The 16,371-nt window shown below is 38.3% G+C and overlaps 1 protein-coding gene across 3 annotated transcripts in view; it reads right to left on the reverse strand.

Moving 5' to 3' along the window:
* RBBP5 (RB binding protein 5, histone lysine methyltransferase complex subunit) overlaps window positions 1-16,140 on the reverse strand; it is a 36,516-nt gene extending 20,376 nt beyond the window's left edge. The window contains exons 1-6 of one of the 3 annotated variants that reach the window (XR_011165749.1): window positions 15,917-16,140; window positions 10,622-10,647; window positions 10,149-10,321; window positions 7,215-7,355; window positions 6,645-6,807; window positions 3,853-3,962 (exon numbers count right to left, since the gene is read on the reverse strand). Coding sequence is in view for 2 of the 3 variants with exons in the window: in XM_069074665.1 (XP_068930766.1) it covers window positions 3,853-3,962; window positions 6,645-6,807; window positions 7,215-7,355; window positions 10,149-10,321; window positions 10,622-10,647; window positions 15,917-15,935 (632 nt within the window). In the remaining variant the exon portion in view is untranslated. The remainder of the gene's footprint in view (window positions 1-3,852; window positions 3,963-6,644; window positions 6,808-7,214; window positions 7,356-10,148; window positions 10,322-10,621; window positions 10,648-15,916) is intronic. The other 2 variants (XM_069074665.1, XM_069074666.1) reach the window with 2 other exon arrangements.
* Window positions 16,141-16,371: the final 231 nt, after the last annotated feature.

Here is a 16,371-nt window from a genome sequence, read left to right on the forward strand (position 1 = left end):
TTACTAAATGCACAGACTTGCATTTAAGAACATAATTGTACCTTTGTCATTGCTGGTTCTACAGAAGATAATTTTCTAGATAAATCAAATGTTCCCCCTAACAAGTGCTAAAATTTTTATTTGAAGTATCCAGAAGCATGAAGGGCAGAGGGCTTCCTCTAACAAAGCTCCAAGGTGGTAATAAACTCTCTATGTTTCTTGAAATACCTAGGAATAGGAGTGATCAGTGTTGTGTACTGCATGCATTTAGAGCACAGAGATAGCCCAGGTCCTTGGGCTCGAAGGTCCCTAGCACTCTGGCCCTCAAAGATCCAGGAAACCTCCCTCAGGAAGTAGATGTGAGTATAATCAGGTGACCCAAGTTAAGTTCAAGGAGGACTAATCACTCCAATGAAAAGACAAGTAGGAAGCAGAGTTCAGACCTGGCAAAAAGCTTCAATTTGAAACTAAGGCTGGAGAGATGAATGAACTGAAGAAAACAGACCATTGTAAAGAACTGTCATAAATCCAAAGATATCCAAAAATTCAACCTAAAAGGAAAAAGTAATTCTCTAACAATTTGCAAGCAGAGATTTGAAGAAAAAAGGTGAATTTTCCACAAGGACTACATGAATACACAGAAGAAACAAAGGAACATATAAAAAATAAAATAAAAACTCTGGAGTAAAGAATTGGGAAAATAGTGTAGAAGAGAAAGTGATGAAAATCTTATTCAAGTAATAAATTCTCTGAAAACCAGAATGGACTAAACAGAAACCAAGGACTCTATGAGATAGCAGGAAATATTAAAACAAAATCCACGAACTAAAAAAATTTAAGATATCTGCTACCAGAAACAACTGACCATGAAAACAGGTCAAGGAGTGATAATCTAGAAATCCTCATAATCCTTAAAAAACAAGATTTTTTTTAAAATCCTGGACAATATATTTTCAAGAAATCACAAATAAAACTGTTGCAATCTGTTAGAACCAGAAGACAAAATACAGACAGAAAGAACCCACCAATCATTTCCTGAAACTCCAAAAAGAAAAATGCTAGGAATGTAATAGCCCAAATGCAAAGGTTTCACATCAAAGAAAAAATAGTGTAAGAAGCTAGAAAGAAAGAGCTCAACTATCAAGGAACCATCTAACACCCATTTCACCATAAACAGAAGGACATCTTAGAATGCATGGCTAAAGAAACAGACTTAAAAGCAAGAATAATCTACCCTGTAAAGCTGAGTATAATCTTATGAAGGAAAGAAAATGGTATTTTAAGGGGATAGAAGACTTTCAAGCATTCCTTTTTCCTATTCAGTTGTTCATACTGCTCTCTTGTCACCTTTGACTCTATCATTAACAATAGTTTCATACTTCTCAATGAGACAATCAAAGGATTCCCCAAAAAAGAGACAATCATCAAAGGATTCCCCAAAAAATAAAGCAACGTTACTATCAAGGTCATTGGTCTCTGTCGTTTGTTTAATGCAGTTAGCCATCATTTTTTTTTCTTTCCTGTGCACAAAAATGAGTAATCACGTGTAGACATTAAATTACTAGATAGTTACAAATGGTTGTATAAAGCTGAAAAATGCCTAATAGTATATATAAAGTTTAGAGATCAGGCCACCAAGTCCAGGAAGACCAGATGGTCAGGGCCTGGAGGCCAAGGCCAAGATTCTTAGCATAGAAAAAAAACAACAAAGACCTAGCTGTTCGATATTTCATGTAGTAAAGAGACAAGCTGCACTATTTTGCTAATGTCACTGTTCCTGGCCATCCATTTTAGTTAACTGTTTTTAATATGCTGTGGGGGACAGACAATTAAGTTTTTAAAGTTGTGTCTAAAGTAAAAGAAATTCAATCCTTCTGGAAAGTAATTTGGAATTATATAACAACAAAAAAAATTTGATTTAAAATGTCCATACTTTTTCACACAGAGATTCTACTTCTAAGTCTATAACCAAGATTGATAACTGACAGAACAAAAGGTCCCATATACACCAAAATATTCATATCAACACTTTCTGTGGTAGCAAGGATCTAAAAACAAAATAAAAGCCTATCAATTTGGGAATGGTTAAACAAATTGTGATATATAAGCAAAATGGAATATTACCGTGCCATAAAAAATACATATAAGAAGGATTCAGAAGCATGGAAAGACTAATATGAACAGATGCAGGGAGAAATTGGCAGAACAAGAAAGACAATATAACACAACAATGACATAAAACAAAAGAAAAAAAAATCTAATAAAATAAAATTGAGAGCTGTGTAATTATGATGATAAAAATTTAGTGCCAAAGGAGGTGAGAAAGCATACCTCCCTCCTTTCACTGCAGAGCTAAGGGACTATGAGTGTAGAATACTGCATATATAACTGTCAACCAAGGTCAATATTTTGTTTAGTACTGCTGAACTTTTTTTTTTATAAGTTTTATTCTGTTTTGAGTAATAGAACATCTAACTTATTTATTTTAAAGCAATTGGGGTAAAGTAACTTGCTCAAGGTTACACGGCCAGTTATTTCTGGGTGTGGTGCTAAGTATCTGAGCCCGGATTCCATCCGCCAGGTCATCCTGACACTGGGGCCGGTGCTCTTACTCGCTGTGCTACCTGGCTGCCCCAATACTGCTGAACTTTTAAAAATCTTTTTTAATCAGGGGATGGCTTCACTCACTGGGCAAGGGAGAAAGATACATTTGGAAATGAATACAATGTAAAAATGTCACCGATAAAAACAAATTTTTTTTAAAGCAACTGGGGTTAAGTAACTTGCCCAAGGTTATACGGCCAATTATCTTGTGTGGGTGTCCAGAACCCATCCAGGGTCCTCCCTACTCTGGGCCAGCGTTCTTACTCACTGCGCCACCCAGCCGCACTCCCCCTTTTTTTTAAAAAACAAAATTTTTTAAAATAAAAAGTAAAGAAATATTAAGTATGAAGTCCTAGAGACTCTTGTAAGAACAAAATAGGTAAGCTTTATTTAGTACATAGAGGCTTTATGAAACTGTTCACTTGTAATATAAAAAATCTGAAATAGAAAATATAATTCTATAGTCTATTTTGACTGATTAAAGGCCTTCTGAATAGCTTTATTTGCAAGAATAAGTAATATCCAGATAAAGTAAGTTATCTATTACTGTATTTACTTAAATAGCATTAAGTTTCACATACTTAGGAACTGACTTAAAAAGAGTCTATTCACTTATCAAAGTAAAACTGCCCTAAAAATAAATTAATATGGTAAAACAATGTTGTAGAATTTCAAAGAAAACAGGCACACATATATATTGCTGGAGTCAAAACAAACTGCTACCAACTCTCCAGACAGCAAAGTGGCCAGTACAACAAAAGGCAAAACCTGGTCATACACTTTAAGCCAGTAATTCCACTATTAGGACTTTAATTTAAAGAGGAAAAGAACCTGTTTGTACAAAGACTAGTATATGCTCAATCATTATTAATGAGTAAGGGTCAGTTAAATCTTCAAATGATAACAAGAAAGGGGTCTATGCTGAATGCCTGGGTCTCAGCATCACAAAGACCTTACTAGGAAGGTTAAATAGCTCTAATTAAATGTAAGAAAGTGCAGCTAACAGAAAAAAAAACCTGACGATATCCTAAATGTAATATATCATATTACCATAAAAACAACACACAAAATGCACAGAAACATGGAAAAGTCTATATAAAATAAAGTAACAAAAGGAAACCTAGACATATTGTCTCCACTGAGACCATGCGAAAATATAACAGTGAATAAGTTGCTACTGGAGCAATCAACATTCCATAGTAAAGCTTAAAATCAAAACAGAAAGAAAAGACTAAAGCTGCCCTGAGTAAAACCAGGGTCCTGACTCACCTCCCCTTCCGAGCAAACTCTATTGATTTTATAGCTGTGGTATTGCTGGTCCCAGTTGTTACTCTGAAAGAAGCAACTAGATCCTGGGTATCTGTTTTTAGGACCAAGATCTAAAGATTAAAGAAGAAGAAAATGAGCGTCCTGAAGACTGGTCAGCAACCTGATCTGACTCTTTTTGGTAAATCGAAGATCATCTTCTCTGGTAATCTATGTAGCAGTCAGTATTCACTCAGAAGGCTAAATCCTATGAGTTATATAGAACATCAATTTCGTTGGCCAACTCTGCATGAACTTTTCTTCAAAGGTCAGTGTTAATATTCCATTTTTTAAAATTTTAAAAGTATTTACTTTAACAATACATAAAAAATAATATTAAAGGGGAGATATGAAATCCAATTGGGCACCAAATGATTAGGCTTGTCTAAACTGTATTCTTTTTGCTTCAAAATGAGAGAAAGGAATAAGACCCTACAGAGACTGCTACATTATAGCTTTTCATATTGCCTAAACTGTGTTGTTTATGAATCAGAAGAAACAAATTATAATTTCAGCTCTTACCTTTATATGATAAAGATGATTGAATCTAATCTGAAAAATCAGAATAACAGTATCTCTTCTGCCTATTTCACCAGAAAAGGGATGTGTAAGCCTTAAAGTGCTATATAAATGTGATCTTACTTTTTGTTTTTTAACCAGACCTGTGGTTTCATTGACACAGGGAACTCTAAATGAAATATTTCCTCTACCAATGCAGATCTGTCCCTTCTCTCCAATTTAAGTCTTACGGAATTGGCTGGGACACCAACAAGTGACTTGTCCAAGGCCCCACAACCAGCAAATATCAGAAGTGGGACTTGAACCCAGGTCTTCTTGGCTCTGAGGAGAATCCTTTATCCACAATGCTATGCTTTCTCTCACGGTATTATGGCCATCATCTTTTCCAAAAAAGTTCAGCTAGAAATGGTCCTGGGCAAACTGCTATCCCTCTACTTTTAAAAAATTTAGTGGTCAGCAGATTACTATACCCCACAGCAGCTTTATAAAGATTAACATTTTCTTTAAAAACAAAACAAAAACAGGAAGAGAAACGATAGATATTATCAGCATACCTGATAACCCAACTAAAGACTTATAGAAATACTTCTGGGAACTAACACTAAAAAAAGTACTGGTCCAGGCTGACAAAAGGCACATGTCACTGGATTCATATTAAAAGTACACAAGCTGCTTCGAATAGTTCTAAGCTGTGTTTCTGTTATGTTATGAATGCAACCATACCACCAGAACTTCTCCATATCCCCCGGATATCTATCTCTCTGTCCTAATTCCTTTTTTGCTCCTCAAGTCTCCAAAATAAAGTTTTTGTTTGATGTTGAATTGTTTTCATTTTTGTTTTTTGCATTGCTTTGAGTCCTTATGTGACCTTAATCTGTTTTGGCTTTTATTTTCAATTACTGACTAAAAGGTATCAGGAATTTCAGCCTTTTGGCAGACTTCACTAACTTCCTCAACCTGCCATAGATGGTTTCTGAAATCTTTCTTTAAAAGTATTCCTTCCTATTTTCTATTATTATTTATTATTGTTATTCACCTAATCCTCATCTTTTTTGATGGAATACAGACAGAAACAGTCCTGGGACAATCTGTTACTCTGCTTTCTAATATTTTAATATTCTGTAGAATATTAGGTGAATAAAATAACTTGTTAAAGAAATTATATATCACCATCATCACATCAGCATCATTATCAGACATTAGTAAGGTTCCTGATCAAGTCAAAACTTCAAAACAGGCATTTTCCAAAGAAGCCATGAAATGAAAGGACAAAATGTCCAAAGCCAAAAAAAAAAACCCCCAAAAAACAAAAACACCCCACCAAAAACCAGTGTGTATTTATTCAACTCCAGGTAGAAGAATAATTTAAAAAATAATAAATTTTTCTCCAGTAAATGTTCAGTAACCCTCTCACTTTACAGATGAGGTTGAGATGAGATGAGCTCAGTGAGATTAAGTGATTTGTCCAGGGTCACTTAGCACAGTGCCCTTATGCGCAATAACACACCACCTTCTTAGAGGAAAAGCTGACTTGAATTACAAGCTGCTTAAAAAGAAGTAATTGTTTTTGTTAGACTGGCATGCTGGGTAAATAGCTGACTTCAGAGTCAGGAAAACCTGCATGTAAGTCCCACCTCTGACACAGACTGGTCAATCACTACACCTCTATCCAGGTCCTTCAGGCAACCATACTCACTAGGTGTTCTCTCTGCCAATGAAGTCCCAGGTCCAGACCAAGAAAAAAATGTTATTTTCATACACTTTTTAAACATACATGTACTTCAACTAGACTAACAGTGTGCCTTAGAAGTAGATCATCCTTCAATTATCCACTTTACTAAATAGTAAGAAATTTGTTCTCTATTAACTATACTATTTTATTTAGCAAACATTTTTTATAGAGAAGGACTAAAGGTAATCTTCAGCTCAGCCTTCAGCAATTTGAATTAATGAGGCTTTAATAAATCTCTGCCTCTCTTCCTGGTGAAAAATTTTAAAAATCAATAGAATTTGAGTAGGAGGGTAAAATTCAGAACACAGCTGCTATAGGCAGATCTGTGCTATTAGTTCACTAATATCAAGAATATAAGAAAATAAACCTAAGGAGATAAAAAGCCAAGTATGTATGAATAGGACCAATGCCCAATGCTGATTTGAAAAAAGAGCAGCAAATTTCTACAACTGAATACTTTCCACAAGATTGTTTTAATTCTCAAGATCTTGCCTTGCATACTTACCTTCCCCTTTGCATTCCCCGTATAGATATATTCTCCTCGTCTATCAAAAGATGCAACCACATTCAGATCAGAATCATCATCTACTGGCAAGACGACATGTTTGGAATCAGAAAGGGTCAACATAACAGGAGCTGATTTCATAGGACATACAAGAACTTTGTTCCTGTTTAAAAAAGACAAATGCCAAAAAGTTGTGCTTTGGCATCTAAAGATCAATCCCCCCTTTCCCCCCTAAATAGATAATTTATTAATAATAGTATTAATTTAATTAATTATTAATCAATAAATTATTGACCCCTCCTAAAATTTCAACTAAGACAGTCATGTTTACTCTTCTATGTGCCCATTTTTCAAGTAAAAAAAAATCTGGTCTATTTTATTATAAAATTACAATGAAGCAAATTATCATTGGCTGCTTCTCTTAAAACTTCAAGGGCACCAGCAGCCCAAAGAACAAAACCACCTACAAATATTTTGGGGAACTGACTCCAAATTAAAATGTTCACCAATACAAAATTAGCCCAGGTAAATTACAACCCCAACCCAAAAGATAATTTTGGCTAAACATACTGATCTCGGGGATGATACTGGACTTTCAGTATAGGTGAAGGGAATCGAAACCTCTGATCACAGTCCCCAGATAAGACATCCCACTGTGACACTATGTTATCAGTTGATGCACTCACAAGTTTGTGACCATCTCGACTCCAACTTAAAAAAAAAAAAGATGAAAAGGTTAATTTTTAATGTATCGTTAAGTTACAATGTGCAATCTTTCAGTTTTTTATTTTCACAAACTGTCCAACTAACTGTCTGTTCATTCTGTTTTACGGACAAGTTTGTCCCATTCATAGGGACAAACTGCGATTTCCCTCCAGCCTCTCCTCTTATAGTTATCCTTCTTTTTCACCCTATCTCCTCCTTTGCTTCTGACCACTGGTTTGCTTAATCTACCCTCCCTCTTATTCCTACCTCCCCCGATTTCTCTCAGCCCTTTCTCTCCCACCTCCCTGTTGGGTAAGATGAATTTCTATATTCAATTGTGTGTGTGTGTGTGTGTGTGTGTGTGTATGTATAAATATTCTTCCCTCCTTCAATCATTTCAGATGAAAGGTTTAAGTGTTGCCTACTTCTGTAACCTCCATGCCCTCACCCATCTCTCCTGTACTGCATAAACTTATCCTTGAGTGCTTCATTTATGTGAGATAATTCTTCTCTCTTCTATCCCCTCTCCCAGGGCATCCCCCTATGCCACCATTCCAATCTTCTTTTGAGATCATCTCAATAGAACAGACTCACACCCATGCCCTTTCTCTAAGAAGGCTTCCTCTAACAGCCCTAGTGATGAGAATGTTCTGATATGGTTACATGTAACATCTTCACATATAAGAAAATAAAGTTTAATCTTGTTTAGTTCCTTACGATTTCTCACTTATGTTTACCTTTTTATGTTTTCTCTTGTGAATGTCAAATTTTCTATTCAACTCTGGTCTTTTCATCAGGAATGTTTGAAAGTCCTCTATTTCATTAAATATCCATTTATTCCCCCATTTCATAATACTTAGTTTTGCTAGATAGGTTATTCTTGGTTACAGTACTAGCTCCTTTGCCTTCCTGAACTTTATATTCCAAACCATTCCTTTATTTTGTAGCTGCTACACCTGTGTGATCATGATCAATGTGTCTCCACAGTATTTGAATTCTTTCTTATTGGCTGTTTGCAGTACTCTCTCCTTGACCTGGGAATTTTGAATTTGAGTTATAATATTCCTGAGAGTTTTTATTTGGAGATTTCTTTCAGGAGGTGATCAATGGACTCTTTCCATCTCTACTTCGCCCTCTGGTTCTATGCTATCTGGGCAGTTTTCCTTTACAATTTCTTGAAATATGATGCCTATACTCTCCTTGATATCTCAGAGTTATTACCTTCTACTTTGCTAATTCCCGATTGTTAAGGAGTTCTTTCTTTTAGTATTTTTTGTGCTTCTTTTACCAAACTGTCAATTCTCTTTTCATAATTTTCTTGCATAGTTCTCATGTAATTTTTCCTCTACTGCTCTTAACTGACTTTTAAAATAGCTTTTTTGCTATTTAAAAAAAAAATCTCTTAACTTTTCTAGGAATTTTTAAGCTTGTGTCCAATCTGCATTTTTCCTTGCTTGCAGAAGTTTTCACCTCATTGCTCATCTTAAGCTTCCCTATCACCACAACAGCTTTTTTATGGTCAGGTTCTTTTTCTACTTGTTCATTTTCCAGCCTATTCTTGACTCTGAACTCTGTCAGCATTGAACCTGCTCAATTCCAGAGATGAGAGGTAGGGAATGACTAGTCTGAGCTTCTGCCTTTTTATTGTTTTTTTTTTTCCTGCCCTTCTACTGCTTTCATAAATCAGTCTGGGGGCATTTAAGTTTCTGGTGCTTCCAACAAGTATGATTTGGAAAGAGCTCTGTTCACTGCTCTCCTGGTCTGCAAAATCCTTACACAATCTGGGCCTGTTGGCTTGTGTGAGGCTGAATTTCTATAGACTGCTGTCTGTTCAGTTACAGTTACTGGAGGAGAGATGTCACAGATTCAGAGTGACTGAACTGTTTGCTGGCTCCCAACTGGTTTTGGTTTCCTAATCTAGTTTATTCCATTGTAGGTTTATGTGTATAACTGAAAGTTAGAACTGATTCTCCTCTCTGCTCTTGGGCTCAGTCACACAGCTATGGTTCTTGCACTTGTTCCTTATTCTTTGCACAGATATGGAACCTATTCTCTTGTGACCACTCCTTTCTACCCTGGACCTGTGACCCAGAAATGGGTAATGGGACACAGAGCAGTGAGATGGTACTCAGTCTTGCTCCCTGTGCTAGTACAATGATGCCTGGGGATCTTTCTTCTGCCTGGGTGTTCAGTCCCCTTACCATCCTTAGGTGCTGGGCCACTCCCCATTGCTGCTGCTGCCAGAGCCCTGTGATACTTCCGCCTGCTACTGCACAGCTGCTGCCACTCTTTGTACAGCTCAGGGGTTCTTAATTTTTTTGTGTTATGGACCCCTTTGGCAATTTAGTGACCTACTCAGAGCAAAACCTTCTCAGAATATTTTCATATGTGTAAAAGAAAAATTCATAGGATTACATAGGAAACTAATTACATGGAAACAGTTACCAAAATGTTATCAAAGCAAGTTCATGGCTCCCAGGTTAAGTACCCCGGGTCTAGCTCCTAGCTTTCATATATTCAAGTCCTGCTTCTCATATGACTCCCTCAGGATTTTTTTTTGTGATTTCTGGTTTTGATTCCAATTCTATTTCAGACAACACCTCTCACCTCTGGTCCTTCTAACTCTTCAACTTGTCTGCCTGATCTTGGCTCATTCAAACCAATCCCAACTTCCAACTGCACATAACCTTCTTGGCCACCCTCCTCAGAACCATAAATCCTACTCAGTCACAGACTTTGCTGGTCACAGAGAGAACAATGCATGTCTCCAGTTTAAAATGTCAATTAAAGATGTCTTACCATAAGGAACAGACAGGATGGATGTGGGCACTAATTATTTTAGCAATGCCTCTTGTCAAGAAATCCCAAATGACAATTCGACCATCATTACAGCCAACGGCAAGCAGCGTGCCCCATCTGTTAAAGGTGCAGGTCAGGGCCATACTGATGCAATCCAAAGTTCCATCAGCTTCCTAAAGAACAAAGTAAATACAGATCAGCAGCAAGCTACTCCAATTAATTCCTCAGACTTTTCACTCAGTTTTCATATTTTTCTTGAACTTAAATTGTCAGTCACAAAAGGTTATGAGAGTTCTGACCAAAACTGCCCATCCATTTTTCCCCCCCTCACTCAAATAAAATATTTAGCTCCCAATGAGTTAATATAAGACCATCACCATATTGGACAGTTCAAACTACCGTCATGAGGATCTAAAAATGTGCTTTCCCCATATAATCACTAAGTAAGATGAAGGAGGACACTGAAAGCTTACCTCTGGGTAGTTCTGTCCAAAGGACTCTGCAACAAAGGAAGGAAAATGTTAATTTTTAAAACAGCAGCAACATATTTTAGATTATCAGTGAAGGAGCACTGCCTCACGAGGAAGCCTATTTCACTTAGTTTTAATTATTAAAAAGTTTTTATTATACTGACCCCAAAATCTGCTCCCTTGTAAATCCTACCTTATGATCCTCTACATCTCGTTCTGGATGACAGCCTTTCAATCTTAGACCACTGCTGCTTAGTCCACCCCACCCTTCCCCCCACCCAGGTTTTCTTCTCTAGGCCAAACCTCCTTACATTTCTGCTCATATGATGTATTTCAAGCTCCCTAGTCACTAATTTATAAAGTTACTCTAAAATAGGGGTTCTTAACCTTTTTATGTGTCAAGGACTCATTTGATAGACTGTTAAAAATCTATGCATTCCTTCAGAGAATGTTTTTAAATAACTGAAGGAAATAATAAATTTCAGTTAAAAGTTGGTGGGGGAAAAAAAAAGGTGTAACTTTTTCCTATCCAAGTTCAAGAGCCCTCCAAATCTATTCATGGACCCCCTGGGTGTTCTGTGGGTGCCAGCTTAAGAACCCCTGCTCTAAAAGCACCAGTACAGACTACAGCAAGACTATTACATTCTTTTTTCTGGACAGTATAATATAATGCTGCAAAAGTTTGCATCCTTTGGCTATGGTTCTGTTCTGAAGCCTCATTCTAACATGAAGGTGACCCTGCATTATCAGAAGAGTACGGAAGATCTGGCAAGTTGAAACAAGCCTGAAAAGTTTCAAGGCCAGGGCCTGGGACAGGCTTTTTTATCTCTTCAAGCACCAATCTAAGTTTTAAAAGGTTCATCATCAGAAAGTATTGTAATTTTGGCCTAAGCAACTCATAAAGACTAAAATATGAAAAATCCCAACCTGCATTAATGAAAGTAAGGTCCACACTGATGAAATGATTCACATAATTTTAAAGCAAAAAGGAACCTCAATTGCCATCTACTCCAATTCACACCAGAAAAAGAACCCCAATATAACACACTCAACAAGTGGGCATGCAGCCTCTGCTTGAAGACCTTAATAAGAGGTAAGCCACTATCTCCCAAGGCAGCCCATTGCACTTTTGCACAGCTCTACTTGTTAGGAAGTTTGCCCTGATATCAAGCCTGGATTCACCCTTTTTTGGGGTATTTACTGACCTTCTTTGGAGGCCTGATCACATTTTTACCTGCAGTCACCAGAGACAGAAGAGAAGATCTCTTCCAGTTCATCACTTTTATGTGAATTTTGGGAATCCATCTTTTTCATCTCTCTGCCTCAAGTCTCCCCCAAACCTCTCCCACCAACTAATGTGAGCAAAAGGCAAGTCTCTTTACTAGTTCCTATAGTTACTCTGCACCTCAACATTTGCATTTGTCCCTATTCTCCCAGGCTCCTTATTCTACTTCACTTATCTAAATCCTACCTCCTTCTTTATGATTTCATTACCATTTCAATGCCCTTTCTAAATTCCTAGGAAGAAAAAGAAAATAGCATTTTTGATTAACATTCTGTTTGTGATTCATATTGAGCTTGAAGTCGGTAAAAGTCTCTATATCTTTCTCACATGAAACTCACATCTCTATATGATTTTTATATACTTAATAATCAATCAACCAAAAACATTAAGAGGTGCCACTCGCAGTGTTAAGCACTGGGAATACAAAGCCAAAAAGGAAACTGTCCCATCCCTAAGGAGCTAACATTTTCTAAGGGAAAACAACACACACACACACACACACACACACACACACGTAAATTTAAAAGCATACACCAGGTAAAAACAGAATAATGGGAAGATAGGGGAGGAAGCAGTTAGGAAAAGAAAAGGGCTTATTCCTAAATTTCATCACATTAGATTTGACCCATTGTGCTAGTGTATTGAGATCTTTTTGGACACTGATTCCATCATTCAATAAGCAATGGTTATTCTTTCAGATTTTTAGAATTTAAAAGTATGATTAGTATTGCTTTAATGTCCATATCCATAAAACTGATGAAAATATTATATAGGGAAAACACTAAGAACTGAGTCTTTGGCCAACCACTAAAGACCTCACTCAAGGTTAACATCCATTAATTGACATTCTTTTCACTTGAAGGCTCAATATCTAGCTGTGAATTTATCCAGTCCTCATTTCTTGATCTCATATTCAGGGATACCATAAGTTACCTTGTCAAACTCCTTACTGAAATAAAATATACCTTTACTTATAGAATAAAAAATGTCAGAATCCAAAAATATCTTGACAAGTCTACTGTCTGATAGACAGTTACTACAGTTCTAGCAACTTTATCTTAAAAGGGAAACTGAAGTTAGTTTGGCACGAATTGTTCTTAGTAAACTAGGCTAGACCCATTCAGTCAACAACTATCTATTAAGTCCCTATTATTTTCAAAACATTGTGTTTAAGTACTAGGGATACCAAGAAAGGCAAGAACACCAATTCTGTTCTCAAGTACACATTCTAAGTGGGAGACTATATGCAAATAGGTATATACAAGAGGGAAATTACAATATGTAAATAGACACAAAAATATATATAGAATAGAGGGAAGGTGATACAAAGGGGAATGTACTAGCAACTGAAGGGACTAGAAGATAAGATCTGAGTTGAGTCTTGAAGGAAGCCAGGAAAATTAAGCAGCAGAGGTGAAGTATTCCATTTATAGTAGACAGGCTAGTGAAAAAGGCACAAAAAAGGGAAATAGGGTGTTCTGTGTGAGGAAAAGCAAGATGACTAGCGTAGCAATATCACAGGGTTCATGGAGGGGAATAAAACATAAGTATATGGGGAAGTTAAAAAATGAACAGATAGCTAGGTTGTGAAGGGTAGTTAAACAAAGTGCTTAATATTTGATCCTTGGAGTAATACCGTGTTTCCCCGATAATAAGACACTGTCTTATTAAATTTTTTTGGACAGAAAAACACCAGAGGGCTTATTTTAATGAACATTGACAGCAATTTTAATAAACAGGTAAATGTGAACAAAAAAATGTACCTTTATTCAATAAGCAAATCACTGGGGAAGAACAGGATGACGCGCTCACTGCTGCAGCTCTGATTGGATGCAGCTCGGAGCGCGGCGTGCTTTTCAGGGGAGGGGAAGGTGCATACAGAGGGTACCGTAATGTAGCGTGTAGCGCAGGGGATCACCTTCACTACAGTAGCAATCTCAATAGGGCTTATTTTCGGGGGAGGGCTTATTTTAGAGGAATCTTACAAAGTACGGGGAGGGCTTATTTTCGGGATAGGTCTTATTATCGGGGAAACACAGTAAGGAGAAAGGGAAGAGGTGTTAGGTGAGAAAGGCAGACCTACACTTTAGGAAAATCACTTGGGTAGCAGAATACAAAATGTAGCAAGAGACTGGAAGCAAGAAGACCAATTAGAAGGCTACTGTAATAATCTAGGAAAGAGATGACAAAGAGTTGTAGCTTTGTGAATGGAGAGAAGAAGCCTTACATAATAGATGTTGTGAAGGCAGAAATGGCAAGATTTGGTAACAGATTAGCTACGAATTGGAAATGTTGTGACAGAATTATGAGCTGGAAAGGACTTCAGAAACTACAGTTCGAGCCTCATTGGAAACAAATTTTTCCATTATAAACATGCTAGAAAAAAAGATCATCAGTCTCTGCTTAAAGACCTCCAAAGAGGGAGTACTAATGACTTCCACACAATCCAATTCACTTCTGGACGTGAATGTAAACTCCACGAGGGCAAGGACTATTTTTCATCTTGTCTCTCCCCATCCCCATATAAAGTGCACCATTCTCCTAGTCACCCAGGCTTCCACCCTCGGTGTCACTCTTGACATCTCATCCTCCACATCCAATAATTTGCTAAGTTCAGTCCATTCCACCTTCACACACACCCTCTCCTCTTCTTTGACACTGCCATAAGCCAAGGTCTAGGCTTTCATCAACTCACATATAGACTATGGCAATAGCCTGCTGTAGTCTCCCTGCTTCACATCTCTGTCACTCTAGGTCATCCCCCATTCAGCAATCCAAGTAATTTTCCTAATGTCATATCCACCTATTAAATAAACTTCAGTGGCTCCCTGTAACCTTCTGAATCAAATATAAAATCAAATACAAAATCAAAATATAAACTCAAAAATAAAATTCACTTTTTAAAGCCCTTTGCCTTACTCCCCTCCCCATACTATGTGGATGAGGAAGATGACAAGAAGGAAGAAGAGAAAGATGTGAGTGAAGAGGAGGATAAGCAAGGGTACAATCATGGGGGAGTGGGTGATGAAAAAGATGAAGAAAGTGGACAAAAGAGAAGAGAACCTGAAGAAGAGATGATGAAAACCTATTTTTATAATAACCTATTTTGAAAAATTCCTATTGATATCTATTTGGAGAATCCAGTAACATTGGCTGTTCCTCCCACAATATGCTCCATCTCCCTACTCTGCAGTTTTTCACGAGCTATTTCCCATGCCTGGAATTTTCTTCTTCACATCCTGTTTTCCCTGGCTTCAAGTCCCAATGATCACTTTCTACAAGAAGCCTCTCCGAAACCTCCAGAAAGCTAGTGCCTTCTCTCTGAGAGTACACCCATTTGCTCGTTTATGGATCACGTCTGCTGTTTGTATCTTGTCTCTCCCCTTTAACTGTGAGTTCCCTGACAGCAAGGGCTTGGGGCTTTTTTTCTTTTCTCTGTTTCTGCTTTTTTTTTTTTTTTGGCCTTTCTTTGTATCCCCAGCACTTAGCAGCGTGCCTAGCATTAACAGGGACTTTACTGATGCTTGCCTGGCTGACTGAGGCAGGGACTGTGTAATTTTTCACCTGTATCTTGAACAGAGAGCCTAATAAAGAGGTTAATTTTGTCTCGTTTTAGTGTCTGCTTCAGGGATAAACTCCCAACAGTCTATGAGCTCCCCCAGGCCCTGTACCCCAGGCCTGAAGTCGGGCAGTCTCTTCCTTCCCTCTCTCCACTCGGCAATGAGCAGCCTGGACACACGAAGCACCCACTAGGCTCGGAAGGCACATATTTAGTGTAGGATGTACACACACAGGATGGCTGGAACACACAAGGAGTGCCAGACAAACACACACCCACACGATAGGATCATCACCACTCCCGGCAGAGGCACAAACTCTCAAGCCGCCTACACGACGGGAGCTCAGGAAGGACTCGCCAAATCGACTCCCCCCGGCGGCCGCCACTCGTCCCGGACTGAAAGCAGCCGGCCACATACGCTGTCCCCACCCCGGGGAGCCTTGCGGCTTCTCACCCAACAACTCCAGATTCATCCCGACGAACTCTCACGGCCAGGGCTCAGGGTCCGACTCCGCCTCCACTCACCCGACGCTTGGGGCCGCGTCTAGGCAGTGGACGCAGCGAATGTTCACAGGCGCTGGGGACTTCGCCAGTTCGGAGGACCCCGCCGCTCCCCGCTTCCGCTTCCTGGCCCCTTCCCGGGCTGCGAAGTGGGGCTGCCTAAGATAATGCCTAAACTGGAAGGAAGCCCAGAGGCTTCTCGGGAGAAGCGGAATAAATGATCTTTCAGAGGCTGCCAAGCAAGATTCCTGACTTGTTTGCAGGGTTTCAGATATCAGTGGCTGAGCTAATAGGAACCGATGGAAGGGACTGGAGCAATCAGGCAAAAATCAAGACAAACAAGGTGCCTTGTGAAAGTGTCCCGTGTAGCAACGTGAGACACCATCGCAGCAGTACCGAGAGGAAAAA

Source organism: Petaurus breviceps, unplaced genomic scaffold, assembly GCF_028583685.1.
Source record: "Petaurus breviceps papuanus isolate PSGF00001 unplaced genomic scaffold, PetGlider_PUasm1.0 90895, whole genome shotgun sequence".
Taxonomy (NCBI): domain Eukaryota; kingdom Metazoa; phylum Chordata; class Mammalia; order Diprotodontia; family Petauridae; genus Petaurus; species Petaurus breviceps.